The sequence below is a fragment of the Zygotorulaspora mrakii genome, chromosome 1, assembly GCF_013402915.1.
Source record: "Zygotorulaspora mrakii chromosome 1, complete sequence".
In the NCBI taxonomy this organism is placed as follows: Eukaryota; Fungi; Ascomycota; class Saccharomycetes; order Saccharomycetales; family Saccharomycetaceae; genus Zygotorulaspora; species Zygotorulaspora mrakii.
Window position 1 is genome coordinate 560,338 of NC_050719.1, and position 17,984 is coordinate 578,321.

The 17,984-nt window shown below is 40.7% G+C and overlaps 11 protein-coding genes across 11 annotated transcripts; 3 read left to right on the forward strand and 8 right to left on the reverse strand.

Annotated features, from left to right (window-relative positions):
* Positions 1-49: 49 nt before the first annotated feature.
* On the reverse strand, positions 50-622 carry HG535_0A02780 (uncharacterized protein; the record flags this gene model as incomplete). Its single annotated transcript, XM_037286172.1, has 1 exon — positions 50-622. The coding sequence occupies one exon, from the start codon at positions 620-622 to the stop codon at positions 50-52; it is 573 nt and encodes a 190-aa protein (XP_037142067.1).
* Positions 623-638: 16 nt separating this feature from the next.
* On the forward strand, positions 639-1,028 carry RPC19 (DNA-directed RNA polymerase core subunit RPC19; the record flags this gene model as incomplete). Its single annotated transcript, XM_037286173.1, has 1 exon — positions 639-1,028. One exon carries the CDS (start codon positions 639-641, stop codon positions 1,026-1,028), a length of 390 nt encoding a protein of 129 aa, XP_037142068.1.
* A 288-nt stretch (positions 1,029-1,316) lies between these two features.
* Positions 1,317-3,846, forward strand: DBP2 (DEAD-box ATP-dependent RNA helicase DBP2; the record flags this gene model as incomplete). The annotated part of the gene is made up of 2 exons (XM_037286174.1): positions 1,317-2,583; positions 3,473-3,846. The coding sequence occupies 2 exons, from the start codon at positions 1,317-1,319 to the stop codon at positions 3,844-3,846; spliced, it is 1,641 nt and encodes a 546-aa protein (XP_037142069.1).
* A 117-nt stretch (positions 3,847-3,963) lies between these two features.
* Positions 3,964-6,237, reverse strand: CEX1 (COPI-interacting protein CEX1; the record flags this gene model as incomplete). The annotated part of the gene is made up of 1 exon (XM_037286175.1): positions 3,964-6,237. One exon carries the CDS (start codon positions 6,235-6,237, stop codon positions 3,964-3,966), a length of 2,274 nt encoding a protein of 757 aa, XP_037142070.1.
* A 238-nt stretch (positions 6,238-6,475) lies between these two features.
* On the reverse strand, positions 6,476-6,844 carry CYB5 (Cyb5p; the record flags this gene model as incomplete). Its single annotated transcript, XM_037286176.1, has 1 exon — positions 6,476-6,844. The coding sequence occupies one exon, from the start codon at positions 6,842-6,844 to the stop codon at positions 6,476-6,478; it is 369 nt and encodes a 122-aa protein (XP_037142071.1).
* A 393-nt stretch (positions 6,845-7,237) lies between these two features.
* NOP15 (rRNA-binding ribosome biosynthesis protein NOP15) lies at positions 7,238-7,936 on the reverse strand (the record flags this gene model as incomplete). Its single annotated transcript, XM_037286177.1, has 1 exon — positions 7,238-7,936. The coding sequence occupies one exon, from the start codon at positions 7,934-7,936 to the stop codon at positions 7,238-7,240; it is 699 nt and encodes a 232-aa protein (XP_037142072.1).
* Positions 7,937-8,164: 228 nt separating this feature from the next.
* HG535_0A02840 (nucleotide diphosphatase) lies at positions 8,165-8,848 on the reverse strand (the record flags this gene model as incomplete). Its single annotated transcript, XM_037286178.1, has 1 exon — positions 8,165-8,848. One exon carries the CDS (start codon positions 8,846-8,848, stop codon positions 8,165-8,167), a length of 684 nt encoding a protein of 227 aa, XP_037142073.1.
* Positions 8,849-9,005: 157 nt separating this feature from the next.
* On the reverse strand, positions 9,006-10,271 carry HG535_0A02850 (uncharacterized protein; the record flags this gene model as incomplete). The annotated part of the gene is made up of 1 exon (XM_037286179.1): positions 9,006-10,271. One exon carries the CDS (start codon positions 10,269-10,271, stop codon positions 9,006-9,008), a length of 1,266 nt encoding a protein of 421 aa, XP_037142074.1.
* A 171-nt stretch (positions 10,272-10,442) lies between these two features.
* Positions 10,443-11,078, forward strand: YAF9 (YEATS domain-containing protein YAF9; the record flags this gene model as incomplete). Its single annotated transcript, XM_037286180.1, has 1 exon — positions 10,443-11,078. One exon carries the CDS (start codon positions 10,443-10,445, stop codon positions 11,076-11,078), a length of 636 nt encoding a protein of 211 aa, XP_037142075.1.
* Positions 11,079-11,261: 183 nt separating this feature from the next.
* On the reverse strand, positions 11,262-14,630 carry INP52 (phosphatidylinositol-3-/phosphoinositide 5-phosphatase INP52; the record flags this gene model as incomplete). Its single annotated transcript, XM_037286181.1, has 1 exon — positions 11,262-14,630. The coding sequence occupies one exon, from the start codon at positions 14,628-14,630 to the stop codon at positions 11,262-11,264; it is 3,369 nt and encodes a 1,122-aa protein (XP_037142076.1).
* A 330-nt stretch (positions 14,631-14,960) lies between these two features.
* Positions 14,961-16,805, reverse strand: HG535_0A02880 (uncharacterized protein; the record flags this gene model as incomplete). The annotated part of the gene is made up of 1 exon (XM_037286182.1): positions 14,961-16,805. The coding sequence occupies one exon, from the start codon at positions 16,803-16,805 to the stop codon at positions 14,961-14,963; it is 1,845 nt and encodes a 614-aa protein (XP_037142077.1).
* Positions 16,806-17,984: the final 1,179 nt, after the last annotated feature.

Sequence of the window (17,984 nt, forward strand, 5' to 3'; positions counted from 1 at the left end):
AGCTGTGTCAAACGCTACCCAACGCCAAGAATATTTAATCCAAAAAAAACTAGACACTCTTGCAATACGATTTCGAATGCCGATCGTCTCTTGTTTCTTGGACCTGTTTTTTGATGAAATGGTCAATTCTAATCATGTCTTTGTTTATTGATTGCTCTTTGCTTTTTTTCCTTTCCGTTGTTTTTTTCGTCTTTGCCTGGTCCTGTCCCTCCTTTCCCGACCTGGTGAGCGGCGGATTGTTCAGGAGCATTTCTTGCTGGCTGCCATCTGTCCGACTGGGCTGCGAGAGTGTCCGGTGCCGGAGGGCGGACACCGGACACCGGACAGCCTCTGGCAGCATGGAGAAGCCGGCGCGCCGGCTTCTCCAACTTTCGGCGGGGCGCCGGGGTGCGAGCCGCGGAATGGGCACTCCGGGTAACAGTCCGGGCAGCACGCAAAGCTGGGGCGAACAGGCTACCCGGCCAAGACGGCGATGCACGGGCGTTACCCGCCCGGACCGTACAAAGGGCTCTCGCGGGCGCTCCTCTAGTAAGCAGAGCTGGATAACTGAAAAAAAGAGTGTCAAAAGCGTGTCACAGACGTGCCCGATGAGCTGAGCTGCCAGCACCGCACAGCACCGCATAGCACCCCTGACACAGATGGCGGAACAGGTTGAACCCCCAGTGGTGGATGAGGACGTCATCATGGACCCTGAAGCAGAGGTCGTGGACGAAGAGGAGGAGCCCGACAGGGAAAAGATTAAGCTGCTACCGCAAGCAAGCACAGAGGACGGAACTTGCGCGTCTTTCCAGATCGTAGACGAAGACCACACGTTGGGGAACGCGCTGAGATACATCATCATGAAGAACCCCGATGTCGAGTTCTGCGGCTACTCGATCCCACACCCAAGTGAAAATCTGCTAAACATACGGATCCAGACGTATGGCGAGTCGACTGCGGTGGACGTTTTGCACAAGGGTCTGAAGGACCTGACCGATCTGTGCGATGTGGTGGAGGAGAAGTTCACGCAGAGGATCAAGGAAATGTAGCCAGCACGAATACGTATCCTGTGTAGACTAGGTAGTTAAAGGTTTGTCGTAGTTAGTGGTCTGTCGAAGGCACGTGACTGGGAAGAGGGGTCAAAACGAGATTTTCCCGTCGTCGTTTCTTTTTCGCTTGGTGCATCAAGAAAAATTTTCTTGTCTTGGGCAGCTCATCGGGATGGGATATAAAAGGAAGGCAAGTTGAGGTATGGTAGATGAGTTGGAAGCACCAGTTTTTGCTTGGGGATGTTGTCCGAGACAGAGCAACACGCAGACAATTAGAGCAGAAGTACCATGTCAAGAGACTCGCAATTCAACAGATCGAACTACAACTCGCGTGGCGGTGACTTCCGCGGCGGCAGAGGTTCAGATAGAAACTCCTACAACAGGGACGGAAACAGGTCGTCTGGTGGCAGTTTCCAGGGTAACTCTAGGTCTTTTCAACAGGGCCCACAGGAGCTGATGAAGCCAAACTGGGATGAGGAATTGGCAAACTTGCCAACATTCGAGAAGAATTTTTACGTTGAGCACGAATCCGTTCGCAACAGATCAGACGCAGAGATTGAAGCCTTTAGAAAGGAAAATGAGATGACCATCTCCGGTCATGACATACCCAAACCGATTACCTCTTTCGACGAAGCTGGTTTCCCAGAGTACGTCCTAAGCGAGGTTAAGGCGGAGGGGTTCGACAAGCCAACGGGTATCCAATGCCAGGGCTGGCCAATGGCTTTATCGGGTAGAGATATGGTTGGTATCGCAGCAACTGGTTCTGGTAAAACTTTGTCGTACTGTTTGCCTTCTATCGTCCACATAAATGCCCAGCCTTTGCTGGCACCGGGCGACGGACCAATCGTTTTGGTTTTGGCACCAACAAGAGAACTGGCTGTTCAAATTCAAAAGGAGTGTTCGAAATTCGGTCATTCTTCTAGAATTAGAAACACTTGTGTCTACGGTGGTGTTCCCCGTGGGCAACAAATCAGAGATTTAAGCCGTGGTTCAGAAATCGTTATCGCTACTCCAGGTAGATTGATTGATATGTTGGAAATCGGAAAGACCAACCTGAAAAGAGTCACATATTTGGTTCTGGATGAAGCTGATAGAATGTTGGATATGGGTTTTGAACCACAAATTAGAAAAATCGTCGATCAAATTAGACCTGACAGACAAACTTTGATGTGGTCTGCAACCTGGCCTAAAGAAGTTAAGCAACTAGCAAGCGATTACTTGAACGATCCAATCCAAGTTCAGATTGGTTCTCTAGAATTGGCAGCATCCCACAACATTAAACAAGTTGTCGAAGTTGTCACTGGATTTGAAAAAAGAGATCGTTTGTTAAAACATTTGGAAATAGCTTCAGAGGATAAAGAGTCAAAAATCTTGGTATTTGCTTCAACAAAGAGAACTTGTGACGATATCACAAAAGTTTTGAGAGACGACGGATGGCCTGCTTTGGCTATACATGGTGACAAAGACCAAAGAGAACGTGACTGGGTTCTAAACGAATTCAGAACAGGTAGATCACCTGTTATGGTTGCCACAGATGTGGCTGCTAGAGGTATTGGTATGTTATTTTTTTTTTTTTACTTTATTTTTTTTTCAACTACTACTAAACTCCTACTAGGATTAATATTATTAGCAGACAGCAGTTGGGGATTAATTTTTTTTTCTACATGTATTTTTCATGTGGATTTTCACAGCTTATTGGTGAGTGCTTTTCTTCTTCATTGATCGAAAGTATTTTCCGTTTATGACATTGATTTTTTTTGGTTTATTGATTATCGCGACACAATAAAAAACAGTTTCCGATATTTGTCCTTTACTCGAATCTATATTGATTGTTGAATCACTACTTGAGGAAATGAAAATATGATTTTATGGGACAAAAATGTAACTGTGAAGAAGAATAAGATGTTCCTAAAGAATGATAATATTTTACGATTTTATTGTGATTGTCAATTAGCGTTGTCTTTCACGAAGTTCACAAAATTTTCTTGTTCCAATCGTGAAGAAATCGTAAAGAGTTTTAAATGGCCTTATCATTTCATTTTTGGCAAATTTCATCTATTTTTCCTCTTTTTTCGCTAAAGAGGCTCAACTATTACTGTTGTGCTTTCTATTAGTTGTGTTCTCTGCTCCTTTAAAGGTTTGACTTTCGCCATAAGAATTTTGCTATAATCGAATGGAAATTTTAAAGCTGGACTGAATTTCTTTCACTTATATGCCGCGAAAGTGATTCTATTGACTGAAAGACAAACGTTGGGGGATCATAATCAATCTATTGAAAGATTTTATTCTGTGTTGAAAAATATGATTAGTTTTGATGACAAAATTTTCATATTTCCACCAACTTTGCATGCTTATTTGATTTGTTCTTGTTAATTCTATTGTAGTTCTTACGGTTATCATGACAATTTACTAACTTTTTTCCGTTCCACTTTTTTTTTTTACAGATGTCAAAGGTATCTCATATGTTATTAACTATGATATGCCAGGTAACATTGAAGATTACGTTCATAGAATTGGTAGAACAGGTAGAGCCGGTGCCTCAGGTACTGCTATATCGTTCTTCACTGAAGATAACAAAAGTTTGGGCTCTTCTTTGATATCTATTATGAGAGAAGCCAAACAAGAAGTACCAGCCGAGTTATTGAAATATGACAGAAGAGGCCATGGTGGTCATCCAAGATATGGTGGTGGCTACGGTGGTCGCGGTGGTCGTGGTGGTTACGGTCGTGGTCGTGGTGGCTACGGCGGTCGTGGCGGTCGCGGTGGTTTCGGTGGTGGCAGACCAAGAGATGGTGGTTGGGGTGGAAACAGATATTGAGTCCATACAATGTGCGCCTAGTCAAAACTTTTATTCCTTTGTTTTATTTGTATATTAGAAATTATAAATATTTGATTTTTTTAAGATTACAATCTCATTTAAATTATGTGCATGTATTTACCATGTATTGTCCCAGCCATCGTCACCGACAGGTTCTTCTTCCATTGACTTGTTTACTTTTAGTCTATCCTTGATTGACGCTCTAGATTTCGCGCTTGCCTGTGAACTTTTAGACCTTGGCGTGAGTATGCTCGTTCTAGTTTTTGTATTTGCTAGTATGCTTACTTTTTTTACCGGTTTTACTGGTTTCCCGATGGATGGCACCGGTTTAGATTCTTGTTCTGCTTCCCAAATTCCACCGTCTGCCCAGGCGGCATCAGTGCTATCATCATTGCCAAAACCATCATTATCAAAATCATCATTCCAAGACTCTTCGACAGTTACCTTTGAAGGATATGACGTGTGGCCGTGGCTGTTTGGAGTAGACCTTGTGGAGAAAGGTACACCGGTACTATCGGAATTTCCTTCATTGTTTTTATCGTCATCAAATGTGTCCCAGGCGTCTAGTGGCGCCGGTTCCACGGTGGTCACATTTGGAGAAGGTGACTGATCAGGAAATGATGATATCACGACTGTTGACATGAATTGTTTCACAAGTTCAGCATCATTTTTCTCTTCATTCTTTCCATATTCATCAAAATTGATGTCCTCTGATTGAGTAACACTTTTTGAACTTTCTTGTATACATTTTGCCTCGCTTTCTAATTTGTTAAGGTATTTTTCAAAAAGATTTTTTGCCTTACTTCTTACAAGCGGATCTTTGTCAAGTAATTCTGGAGCTATCACCGTGAGTATCTTGTTTGCTATAGTGGTAACATCAAATAGATCAATGGTCTTTTTGAGACCATACAAAGCAGCCAGACGTGGTTTGATAATGGGATCTTTCAACGACTTAGTAAACGCAGTAGCCAAAATACTCGCTCTGTTACCTGAGGAGGTCGAGAGTAAGGTAGCAATTTGCGTGATAATTATGACAGTCCAAGTCCGTATGTCAACATCTTGATCCACTTGAGTCTTTGCCAAATGTCTTAAGAGCTCATTGTTTAATTGTCTTTCTGTTATATGAGGGACAATAATAGGAATGTTTTTTAACGTCTGCAAACGCAAAGTCGGGTCAGAATCTGCCAGTCCCTGGGCGAATCTGGGAAAAATCTTCCCTGACAGTTCAGTTGAAGATAACTTTTTAGCAACTTTAGGCAAGTAGATAAGTAAAAGAAACCGTACTTGCCTATCTGGTAATGCAAAACACTCGTATATCAAAGTTTTCGATGCTTCTGGGAAAAAATCTTTGTCTATAGTCAGGTCCAAAAATATAGCTAAGAATGGGATCAATCTAGCGATAGATGATGCACTGCTATTCTGAGTACTAATAAGCCATTGGATTATATTGGATAGTTCTGGTAGTAATAAGCCTTCAATGAATCCCGGTGTCATATTATGAAATACATTTCTCGCGTCAAAAAAAATTGATTGAATCTGTAACATAACAGCGAGTTTATCCTGTGGGTCCTTGATATGCAGTTCTTTCAATTGCTGCGAGATACTGATTAACGGATTCGATAACCAGGTATTCGTTGATTCCAATCTACTCATGAAAGCATCAAAGGTAATTCTTGTCCTTGACAGGTTTTGCAACGGAACTTGCCAATCTGTTGGCACCTTTGATGCACTACCGATCAATTCTATAATAAGATTGCTTAGCTGGAGCGAATCAATTCTTTGAAAATCATCCGTGGTAGTTTGTAGTCCCATCAATTTATTATACAACTGCACATCTGAAGCAAATTTTCTGGAACTAATCTCGCTTTTCTTTTGGCATAGTTCCATCCCAAACAACAACCACTGACCCTTTGAATCAATGAATATGGATTCTCGAGATATTGTACCGACAACAAATTCGTTCAAGAACTTCAATGTTGTCAATAATTGCGATATTCCGAGCTGTATACTTTCACCGTTGCTTTGTAGCTCACGTATATCATCCCAGGGAAACGGTTTTACGCGTTCAGTAATAATGAATGTCGACTGCGGATCAGAATCAAATGTCTCTAAGACAGGGCATAACCCTGGAATCCTTAGCACTTTCGCCTTGTGAATAGCATTCAAAATGAGATCTTCATTTTGTTGTGATCTATTCGCCTTGAAGACTGTAACAGGTGACGAGTCTGATTTTCTGGTACCGTTTAAAACTTGCCATAATGTGCTCTCGTAAACTGGTTTATCTTCCAAAGAATAGGGAAACTGAAAATTCGAGATCGATTTGAATATGTTGATGAAACTCATTCCAGGAATCGCACCCAAGCTGACTTGATGTAGCCATGCCGAAAGCATGTTTTTCAACTTCTACAATTTTTCGTATTTACATTTTTGAGCTACTGCAACAAGAGATGAAAAGAAAAATTACACGTGACGATTTCCATTGAAAATATTAAATATGGGAGGGTTGAAATAGTATAAATAGAGTTTATAACCTGGAGCACCATGGAATCCAAGTGGGCATGTGTTATAGTACATTGCTCAGCTGTGTTGGGAAGAGGACCTGAAAAAGCGTTTTCTATAACTGAAACTTTTAGTGGTTGGATAAATAGTAAGCCACGGCGAAGAAAACAATTGCGCAGAGAATGGCCAATTTGCCACTACCCTCACCACCTGTAGTTTGTGTGGACTGTGAAGCTTCTGTCTGGTTTAGTGGCTCGCTGTTAACGTCCACTCTACCGATCAATAGTTTTTCCAATTTCTTGAGAGCATCGTCGGAATGACCAATATCATTGAATGGTTCGGTAGCAATTTGACCAGCTAATTCGAGAATAATTTCATCACCACCTGGGTGCTCGTCAACGAATTTAGTGACATCGTAAACTTTGCCATCGATAATAATCCAGGCATCTTCTGGCGAGTTGTGCTCTGCAATTTCTTGGTAAGTGAAAACGTTAGACATGGTTGAAGGCTATTAAAGATGTTCAATCAGCGAGGGCTAGCAGTCGAAGTTCTAGACACGACAGGTATTCGGGATCTGACCAAAAGTTTCACGGAACTGCTTTATCTTATATCAGACCTCGTTCTTGAACGATCTGCCAACACCGCACATCTCGAGAACGAAAAAGCCGAAAAGTCCATACGAAAAATCGGACGCTTTGCTTGTTCCGGACATGAAGATTCAACACATCGTATAAGACCTATAGCTATCGTTTACTTAGTCGAATGCTACGAATGCTATGAATGCTATGAAGGCTCTCATTCCAGGAATATACTCCATGGTGGGGGCAGAATCTTATGTTGCAGTTCCGTTATAGTATACAGGTTATGATATTTAAAAACATGCTGAAATAATCTACCATTTGAATTCGATACCAGATTGAGTCAATTTTTCCATTCTTAGCTCATGTTTGTTCTTTGCCTGGGCTTTTAGTTCGTCAACAGATTTTTTGATTTCAGTTTGGATGAAGACTCTTCCCTTGTGTTTAAAGAGCTTTTCTATCTTAGCGCCTTTTGGAAGCAAGCGTACCTGTAAGATGTGCCCCATTAAAAGGTAGTTATCCATTGTCTCTTGTGCGATCTTTGCGTCTTCCTTGTTGACGAATTCGATGAACCCATAATGTCTGGAATTACCGGTTTTTTTGTTGCGTGCTAATCTGACCTGTTTCAAGTCCCCAAATTGAGCAAAGTATTTACTCAGTTCCCTTTCGTGAAATCCCTTTGGTAGTCTGCTGACGTAGACAACACCGGAATGGTCTCTGTCATTTTTCTGTTTATTATCACTTTGTTTCTTAGTTTCTAGCTTCTTTATCTTGTGTGTGCTTGTCTCGTCATCAACATCAAGCCCTTTGATATCATCCGCCTCCTCATCCGAATCCAAGTTGGAGTCTGAATTGGAGTCTGATTCTGAATTTGAGGCTTTTACTGCTGATGAGCTCGCCTCAGAATTTAATGTCGATTCGACATTTTCCTCTTCTTCCACTTTCTCCACCGGTTCTGGCTTTGGTGCTTTGACACTTTTTTCGTCTCTCTGCTTGGTAGTTTTCTTTACCATTGTGCTGTGCCTCTATTAATCTGGGACAATAAGTGTGAGCAAGTAAATGTACTACTAACTTTGTCTATGTGATGAGCTCAAATGAGTTTGACATGCGATGAGGTACCTTCTGAAAATTTTTTGTCACTGCGCGGGAATATAATTACCCGGAAATATCGATAAATATAAGATGTTTGGGCAAGTATGTTAATACCAATAAACTATATACAATTACGTATCGTGAGTGCCCTAATCTGAAGTTTCGTGAATAATTGCCATAAAAGTTCTATTCAGTGGTAGACCCACAACGTTGTAATAGTCACCGTCGATTTTCTTGATTATCATAGCACTCATACCCTGAATCTTAAAGCCCCCTGCGACGTTTATACCGTCTTCACTATCTACGTAGTCCTCTAGAAGTTTCAAAGGAATCTCATCGTCACACACTATATCTGTGGTTTCGTGGAATGTTTTACGTATTTGATAATCCTCTTCACACTTCCATCTTATTATTGTCACGGCTGTTACAACTTTTAGAGGCGAATAGCCTTTTGAATAGCAAAAGTTCTTCAAGTTTTGCAATTGGATCTCTTTACTTTTAGGCTTCTCATATATTCTGTTGTTGCTGTCAATTACAACTGTATCTGCGCAGATTACAAGTTTGGGTTTTCCTTGTTCACAATTCATTCGCTTCAGATCCCCAACAATACCCTCGGCTTTGCAACGGGAAGTGTCGCATACGTAGCCAATTGGATTATCTTGATAGACCGATTTATCAAGATCTTCCGCAAATGAAGGTTTCATTAGCGTGAGCTCTTTAATGCCCATAACATCGTGTAAGATTTCATACCTTCTTGGCGATGAGCTGGCCAGTATTATATCGAATTTACTTGCGATGGTATGAGATATGCGGGAGCCATGCGATGATACCATGTCAAAGATTTATATTAGTCGTGGAAGTGTTTCGCAAGACTAGGTGTGGTAAACGTGAAATAGCAGTTAGCAAAATCGACGATAAAGGCCGATTTCATGTTAATGTCATTTGATACAAAATTCACAAGAGAAAAAGATCAGAATAAGTCAAATAAAATTACAAACGGCGTAAGCCCGATAATACAACTCTATCAGTAATTTTATAAATTTTTTCAGAATGTTTTGCTTTATCTTCATTAGCATCTTCTTGCTCATCGGATTCATGGGACGCTGCCTGTTGAGAAGAGTTCATATTTCCTTGTTCATCTTGATTTGAAGAAATGTTGTTACTCTCTTTAGCTCCTTTGTCGCTCTTTTTGTTCACTGAAGCTTCATTGAAAAATGCTAATTCTGTGCCAACAAGTTTTTTCCAACTGCCCTCATAAATTTTATCTTTGATCTTAAATAACGGTGCCTCTGTTTCCAGTCCAGAATGCTGTAAACAGGCAGTTCTATCAATTTCTGACTTTCCTCGGTAATCAGCACTTGGTATATCTACGCTGACATATACAGACTCGAACTCCTTCTCATCACCGGGGGATGTATTAGCTACCACGTCTTTAGCTCCTTTCGCAGCGGCCTCTTTTCTAAGTTTTATGTCAGCGTCTGATCCAGCTTCAAAGGCATTTCTGTAATCCCAATTCATTTCTTCACCCAGGCTTAAAAATTCAGCATTACCGTTCATTGTCATTCTCCAATTGCGCTTAGTAAATGGCACATTAATATATTCTTCTCCTGCTTCAATTGAACCGGTCAGATGTACCTCATATTTATCTAACGAACAACTTCCGCTTCTTATGATTGATCCATCCTCATCCAAAGGTTCTTTCCAGTTAGAATATCCCATAAGACTCATTCCTAGAGCAGCTTTGGTGGCAGCATGTGTAACAATCAGTATAGTTTCTACATTAGGATACTCATTTTCAATCTTTCCGATAAATTTAGGCCAGAGATCGGCACACCTTTTGAATAAATTAATCTCTGTTTCGCCTTTATCAGAAACCACAGATATCGATTCCCATTTTGGGTTGACTTTGCCTGGAAAAAAGTGTTCCAAGGTTTCTATAGGAGCAGCAACTGGAATAATGGGTCTGTCAGGTCTGTACCACTCACCTAGACCTCTCTCGATCTGAATAGGTAATTCCAGGATATCGGCTATTGGTTCACTGGTCTGAATACAACGATAAAATGGGGAGGAAAAAATCAATTCGGGTTGATTATCCAGCGAAACGATGTAGTGCGCCAGTTCCTTGGCTTGGTCGATACCATGTTTAGCTAAAGGTACATCACTGTCAACGCCTGTTGGAGGAGGAGGATAGGGTCCAGTAGGTAGCCAGTTCGATCTATAGCCATGTCTAGCAATGTAAATAGTTTTCACAGTCATTATGCGACTCAAAGGCCTTGATGTTTTACTATTTTCTCGTGGAACTCCTCGATCGAATTCAATTCAACATAATTATTGCAGCATAAAGCGGAAGCGCGGTAATGTTGAAAAATAAGAACGCAAGAGCCTAGTGGTAGAAGAGTGCAAACTCCTGAAAAGAGACTAAAAGAGATGCCGCCAGGTGTGAGTAAGAGAATCAAAACACTATCAGTAACTAGGCCTATCATATATGGTAACACCGCCAAAAAATTAGGTGAAAAAAGACCACCAAATGCACCTGCTGAACATACGCATCTCTGGACTATCTTCGTAAGAGGTCCTCAAAATGAGGACATTTCGTACATCATAAAAAGAGTTGTCTTCAAGTTACATGATACATATCCTAACGCAACGAGGACGGTAGAGGCACCACCTTTCGAATTGACAGAAACAGGCTGGGGTGAGTTTGAAATTAACATCAAGATACATTTTGTTGATGAGGCAAATGAAAAATTGCTGAATCTTTATCATCATTTGAGGCTTCATCCCTATAATAATATCAACCCTGACTATCCTCAGAAAACAGATGAAATTTCGTCGATATATTATGATGAGATTGTATTCAATGAACCTAACGAAGACTTCTTCAAAATTTTGATGAGTACGCCAGGCAATTTGTTACCATCTAATAAGACTGAAAGTTGTGTCTTCTCACGGCAATTGGAACAAGAAGAACTTGATAGGATTGATATAGGGATTAAGAAGGTTGCTGACGAATACAACAACTTAAAAGCTGAGATAACAAAGCAGTTTGGGGGAAATGCCTAATGTAAGGTTAGTGTAACAATATCAACAATCCCGAATTGCCTTTCAAATATGTGTCAAGTCACCTGTATTTTCCATATATGTACATTACGTGTAAAGGCGGTATGTTAATCTATAAAAATAACTAGCGCATTTCATTATTCTACATGCTTGGATTGGTTCAGAGGTACAACAGACAAAAGCAAATTACTTTGGCGTAAGTGGTTTCCAAGAATCCAGACTTAAATTCTCTAATTCTGGCTTTTTGGCAGGTCTCATAGGAGGAACCTTTCTTTTCGGTGAGATGGAAACTTTAGGTTCACTATGCGACAATTTGTCTTCTTTAATTCGCGTCGATTGATTCGCTGAAGTTATCGTAGAGGAAGAGGTTGGCACTGCCATACAAGATGAATTGACCCCTTCAGCAGCAGGGGACCCAGCCTTAGAATTAGCAGCTGAGACAGATCTACTTGAGTTATTCTTGGGAGTCATAATCACTTCATTGAAACCAGGCGGCACAGGCTTTCTGGCCTGTGGCACAGGTGGTGGGGTCGATCTTGACGTGACTGCAGTTGTATATGATTTTCGTGGGAGATAAGAGCTTACTTCTGGCGAAATATCACTGACTTTTGTGAGGCTTGCAGTTGATGACCTAGGAGCGGGTGGAGGAGGTGCTCTTAACTTAGCTTTTCCATATCCGTCTATTGGCGGGCTATTCTCTTTGCGAGCGGCAGGTTGTAACAATACGGACGATAGAGACGAAGACGAAGACGACGAAACTGATGTATTCAAGCTTGCTGATGAATTTGGAAGGTCTAGCAAGATAGCAGTTGAAGCAGGCTCGAATTTTCGCAATTTCTGGTTGGTGTTCTGTCCACTGAGATCGGCCTCCATTAAACTTCTTCCATTTTTCTCTAACTCTTCAGGATGTGCAGCTTTATAGTCATTATATAAACGCTTTGTCAAATCAAGTTTAATAGCTTCATCCACATATGTCACTTTAGCTCTGTAAGCAGCGTATACGGGCTTATGATCGCTCATCATCAGCGGAGCATCTGAATAAGCTAGAGGGTGCAGATTATCACCCTTGTAAACAATTCTATCGGTCCAAGAGGGTGTCCTTGCTTTTTCTGAGGTGTCGTAAGTATCGGTACCGTAATCATACTTATAGGTTGGACGGAATTTTAGAGTTGGTTCTTTAAACTCTTGAAAAATGACGCCAGAGTTAATCTCCTGAGTCAATTGATCATACCTTAGCAGTTTTTCAATGTAACCGTCATTTTGATTCAAAAGTTCACTTCTAACTTCCTCGTTCGGTAACTGTATTCTATAATTTAAATCCCCCAGCCAAAATATAGAGTCATGATGAGGTATTGTCTTCGAGCGCGTGAAGCATATACTTTTGACGATGCTCTCATAGTCATTACGGCGCTCGTCTATACTTCCAGATCCAGCCGCAAGGTGTGCATTGACGAAGCAAAAGGAGGTTACGCCGTATTCAAACCTAATGGCAACTGCACCCTTATTACCTGTAATTCCTCCAAACCCGGTCTTTTTGGAGGCACCTTCTACTTTCTTGACAAGTTGTGCCTTATCAGATCTCACAAAAAACAATATCAAAAGAGAAGACATTTGCTCAGCTCTTAGCAAGATGTACTTTTCCTCGTATTGATTCAGACATTTCCCAACCATACTTTCCCAAAAGGAACTCTTTGAATAGTCTGCATTTAATATGGAGCCCGCCGTTAGTTCTATAACCTCTTGCAACCCCAAGACGACGAAGTCAGGCTTGAACTTGTCTCCGATAGGAAACAGCCATTTCGACAGATCCGATTGCCTTGAAGTACCATTGACATTGAAAGTGCCAACTAAAAGGTTTATAGTCGAATGAGAAGTGAATTCATCGAATATTTCTTCCAGTTTGGTTGTAACATACTCATTAATTGGATCGTATAGCTGAACACACTGTTGGTGGGGCAATCTACCCAAAAGAGTATCGATATTTTGCTGTTTACCTTTGTCCATAAAGTTATTGATGTACATCCTACTCACGGATTTTGTTGCATCAGACAGTGCCCCAGCAAATGACATTTTACCCTTTCTTGAAAACGACGATTTCAAGGCATTGGTACCAGTGTATATTTGCGAAATTTGATCCCCATGATCAGCCCAAAGATTGTTATGTTTCACAATATAATCATCAGAATCATTAGATGAGCTTGCGGACGCTAGATGGAAATCTTCCAGGAATGTTTTGAAAGCAGCAATGGAAATTGTTTGCTGAACTAGATTTGTTCTATCCAAGCAATCCAAACAATTTGTTCTGAAAATCCCTTGTTGTTCAGAAATAACCTTTTTTTCTTTCACATCATAGGAGAAGTATCCGGACACCAAAAGAGAATCTAAAATTTTTGGAATGACCTTCTCTACAGCTGAAAAGCCTTCCTGAGCGGTCTCTCTGTGAAAATCGAATTCCGTTAGGAAAACATCTTCACCAAGCTTTAACTTTTTGGACTTCTTTAAATGCTCTTTATATCTCTGCGATAACTCTATTTCTGCAGATTTTGTCGATAGTAGATTGACTATGTGTACAGGACCGTATTCATTAATCAAATTCATAAAATGCTCATCAAAAATGGGTTGAGTTGCCTCTAAAGACCTTGTTATCTGTACCTTTGGATTGATTAATGACGTATCTTGCTCCCAAAACACAGGAATACTACCTCTTATTTGATTGAAAGCATAGCAATATTGGGATGAGTACATAATTAATTCTGTTTCGACAAAATTAGCTACATTACCTTCATCATCAACGCCGCGAGCATTAAATCTTGTCCCAGCTCTTTTCCAGCTTTGCTTTGAAATAACTGTTAGCCCGACTTTAAGCTTCTTGATATATGTCACAAAAGTTTCTGCGAATCCACGAATAACAGTGGTCAAGAAACCTTGTTCATCTAATGTTTGTTTGGCATCGCCGTCCAATCTATCTCTATACGTAATGATCTCTTGCATTAAAAAAGAGTTCCACATATATTCCTCCTGAAAATTATCAACGCTTAGGGAGTAATCACTAAAGCCACGATGCTGTAAAGTGGAGGTCAGATCAAAATCTGAACTGTAGTAAAAAGATCCATTGGATAATAGTTTTCTTAACTCATAACATGGATGACGTGGTGAAGACTCCTGATAGTCTTGAGTGTCGTTGTCTGAGACTACTGGATAGCCTGATGCGTCAATTTCTACAAAATCCCAACGAGAATCATTTAGACAAAAGAAATCAACAGCGAAGATTTTATTCACAGTTTCCCCTGGAATCGGCTGGGCGACCTTAGACTTTCCCGTTATTGTACCAATGAAAATTAGCCCATCAATCTCAATTAGTCCCACAAACCCATATATCTCACGCAGAGAAAGCTTTTTGAAACCATGATTGTCCAGGTCATTCTTTGGCACCAATTCTATAGCACATCTGGGTCTCTTGGATTGTTTTTCACCCACTGATTTCAAGATCAGGGCAAACGAATCTGAAACTATCGCAATTCTTCTCTCAGGTTGCGTTGATAAAAGGATAATCATGCGCAGCAATTTTATGTTGTATCACTTCACCCTACGATCAATTTATTTTTATTCACGTATATCAAAATATGTAGCCTGGTGGAAGTTTTTCAATATTGGCGATGTTTCGTTTTCGATACTGTGCAAATGTCCCCCTTTCTTTTACTGAAATGAAAAAAAAACCAGAGCACTAAGCTAATTCCAAGTTGATGTAAAAAATACTATAAATCATCAATAAATAATACTTTATCATATTCGTAAACGTAGGAATTTATTTATAGGACTATCTGGAGATAATCTTTTTCTTTTGACTAAAGGTATACAACGTATTTTGTCCTGCCAAATGAAGACTTAAGCGTGACCTGCAGCTCTGGCTTGAGAACTCTCAGGTAAAGGTACTTCGCCAGATGCAACAATGTTGTTGACAGTTGAAAAGATAGCTTTGATGGAAGCGTCACTGACATCTTCTGTGACCCCAATACCCCATTGATAGGCGTTTTGGTTGTCGCTATCACGTCTGTAGTTCAATAAAATGTAAGATGCAGCTTGAGTAGAAGAACCCGAGCCCAAAGAATGTTCAGTATAGTTAGCGACGGCAAATTTAATGTTGAACAAGTTTGATAGTGCATCTATCATAGAGGAGACTGGGCCGTTACCGGATCCGGATATGTCATAAACTTTTCCATCAATAGAAACCTGACCTGTCAAGTTCCTACGGTCATCGCCAACTTTTTCAACATTGTAATCTAGCAAAGCTATCTTATTGAAAAATTCATTGTTGTAATTGTAAGTCTCCCTGAACAACTTAGAGATTTCGTCAGCCTTTAATTCTCTGCCCAAAGCATCAGCTTTGTCTTGAACAATCGTTGAAAATTCGATCTGTAAGTTTCTTGGTAGGTCTAGCCCTAAACACCTTAAAATAACCCATGCTGCACCACCCTTACCTGATTGAGAATTGACTCTGATGACAGCTTCGTAATCACGGCCAATATCCTTTGGATCTAATGGTAAGTATGGAATAGCCCAGATTTGATTACCTTCAGCGCGCTTCTTTTCCTGCAAATTGAAACCCTTTTTGATAGCGTCTTGATGAGAACCGGAGAAAGCACAAACAACAAGATCACCACCATAAGGAGCTCTTGGTGAGACTGGTATCTTATTGCAACGTTCCACAACTTCGATTAAAGAAGTCAAATCAGAAAAATCTAGGTTTGGTGGTACCCCTTGAGTGTACATATTCAATGCAACAGTAACCAAGTCAACGTTACCAGTACGTTCACCATTACCAAATAGACATCCTTCAACACGATCAGCACCAGCGAGGACACCTAATTCAGATGCGGCGACACCACAACCACGATCATTGTGGCAATGAGTAGAGATACAGATTTTTTCACGTTCACTGATATGAGTCGCAAAGTATTCGATTTGATCAGCATAAACATTTGGAGTTGTCATTTCTACAGTTGCAGGTAAATTGAAAATGATAGGATTCTCTGCAGTTGGTTCCCAAGCGGCTTTCACTGCTTCGCAAATTTCTACAGCAAACTCTACTGGCGTATCACTAAAGGTCTCTGGAGAGAACTGGTAGCTCCACTCAGTGCCTTGTTGATTTGGATCATCCTTCGTTAGTCTTCTGACAAGTTTCGTTGCTTCAACAGCTTTAACAATAGCCTCCTCTCTCGACATGTTGAACACAACTTCACGGAAAAGATCACTTGTTGCCAAGTAAGTGTGGATGGTAGCCTTCTTAGCGCCAGTTAGTGCTTCCACGGTTCTTTTGATCAAGTGTTCACGCGACTGGACTAGACACTGAATATTAACATCATCGGGTGCGTTCTCAACAGCATACCGTGTGAAATCAAAATCAGTTTGAGATGCAGATGGGAATGAAACTTCAATCTCCTTGAATCCGATGGCAACCAGTTTATGGAAATACTCTTTCTTTTGCTCTACCGACATTGGATCCGGGAGAGATTGATTCCCGTCTCTTAAATCCGTCGAAAGCCAACGTGGTGCTTTAGTTATGGTGTTGTTTGGCCATGTTCTATTAGGTAACTTTGGCACAGGAAACGATCTGTACTTCACGGAGGGATCCCTTAACATATTTTTGTATGCTAACTTCACCGGTGGAATAGACTTCGCAGAACGACTTACATTTTCAGCTAGAGTTACTAGCGTCTGACGGAAAATCATTGTAAATTGCTACACTTACTTTCCAGATATGCTATCCACAAAAACTATCACCTTTTCCCCGAGATGAAACTCTTTTATTGCAACATTTTATATATAGGTGATGACTGATTTTTTTTCAGTTTTGCAGAACTTTTTCGAATTTTTCAGTTTTTTCAATTTTTTCAGAAAGTGATCAGTCAGTCGAATTGGGGAAACGTAAAAGAAAAAATTTTTCATTATTGAAAAATCCAACTTCCACACGCAGTGACGCACGCAGAACAAGCACAGAATAGAAAAAGAATCGCATTACACATTGCACACAATCTATGACTTGTAGCATATGATGCATGCATGGGCGTATGTGGGTTACTCGGTTATTCACCCTGAGGTTGTTGCAAGGTTGTCATGGAAGTATGACACATGGTCAAGCAGCGTACAGGAGTAAGTGAAAGCCAAAGTTTCACTGAGTCATACTTTCATGTAACTTGGAGAAGTTTGATGATCAGTAAATTCCGTCTGTGGTTGCTGCCAGGGCTCCATCGAGGTTATCCGTTAGGACGTCGCGGTCCAGCGGAAGTGTCAAGCTACACGAGACCGCATTCCCCGACGTATTACGAGTTGTTAGGTTGGTGTTCAAAGACTGCTAGCCTTCGGCAAGATTGATGACACTAGTGATTGCAAATAGTCGAATAGCTATTCGCTCGCCAGTAATGCAGCGCTTGCGTCAAGTAGTTCTCCAGATTTCTCGTCTGATATCCGCTGTAGAATCGTAGTTATAGTGAATCTTGGCACCAATCTTGGCATCAAGCCCCTGTTTTGATTGTGGCGCACGTAAAAACTAGGTAAAGATTGCTACCCTTGTCGATGGCATGGGTTGGTAAAAAATTTTGATGAAGAAGCAAATTGCAGTATTCTTTTGATTACCTAGATATGTAGTTAATTAGTGGTCATTGATACATATAATGGACGAAAAAGACACTTGGCAAATGCAATGCAGATATCAGTTTGCTAGCTGTATAAAGAGCACGTATAGCCTTGGTTTCAAGGATATCATGGATAGCAATTTGTTAGATATTAAAAATACAATGATTCTGAATGAAATAGTTCTGCTCAGGGAACAATATGTATAGTGTAACGTTTAGGAAGTGAATTAGAATTTCTATAATGGATGTGAATGCTGATGAACTGTTCGCAATGACG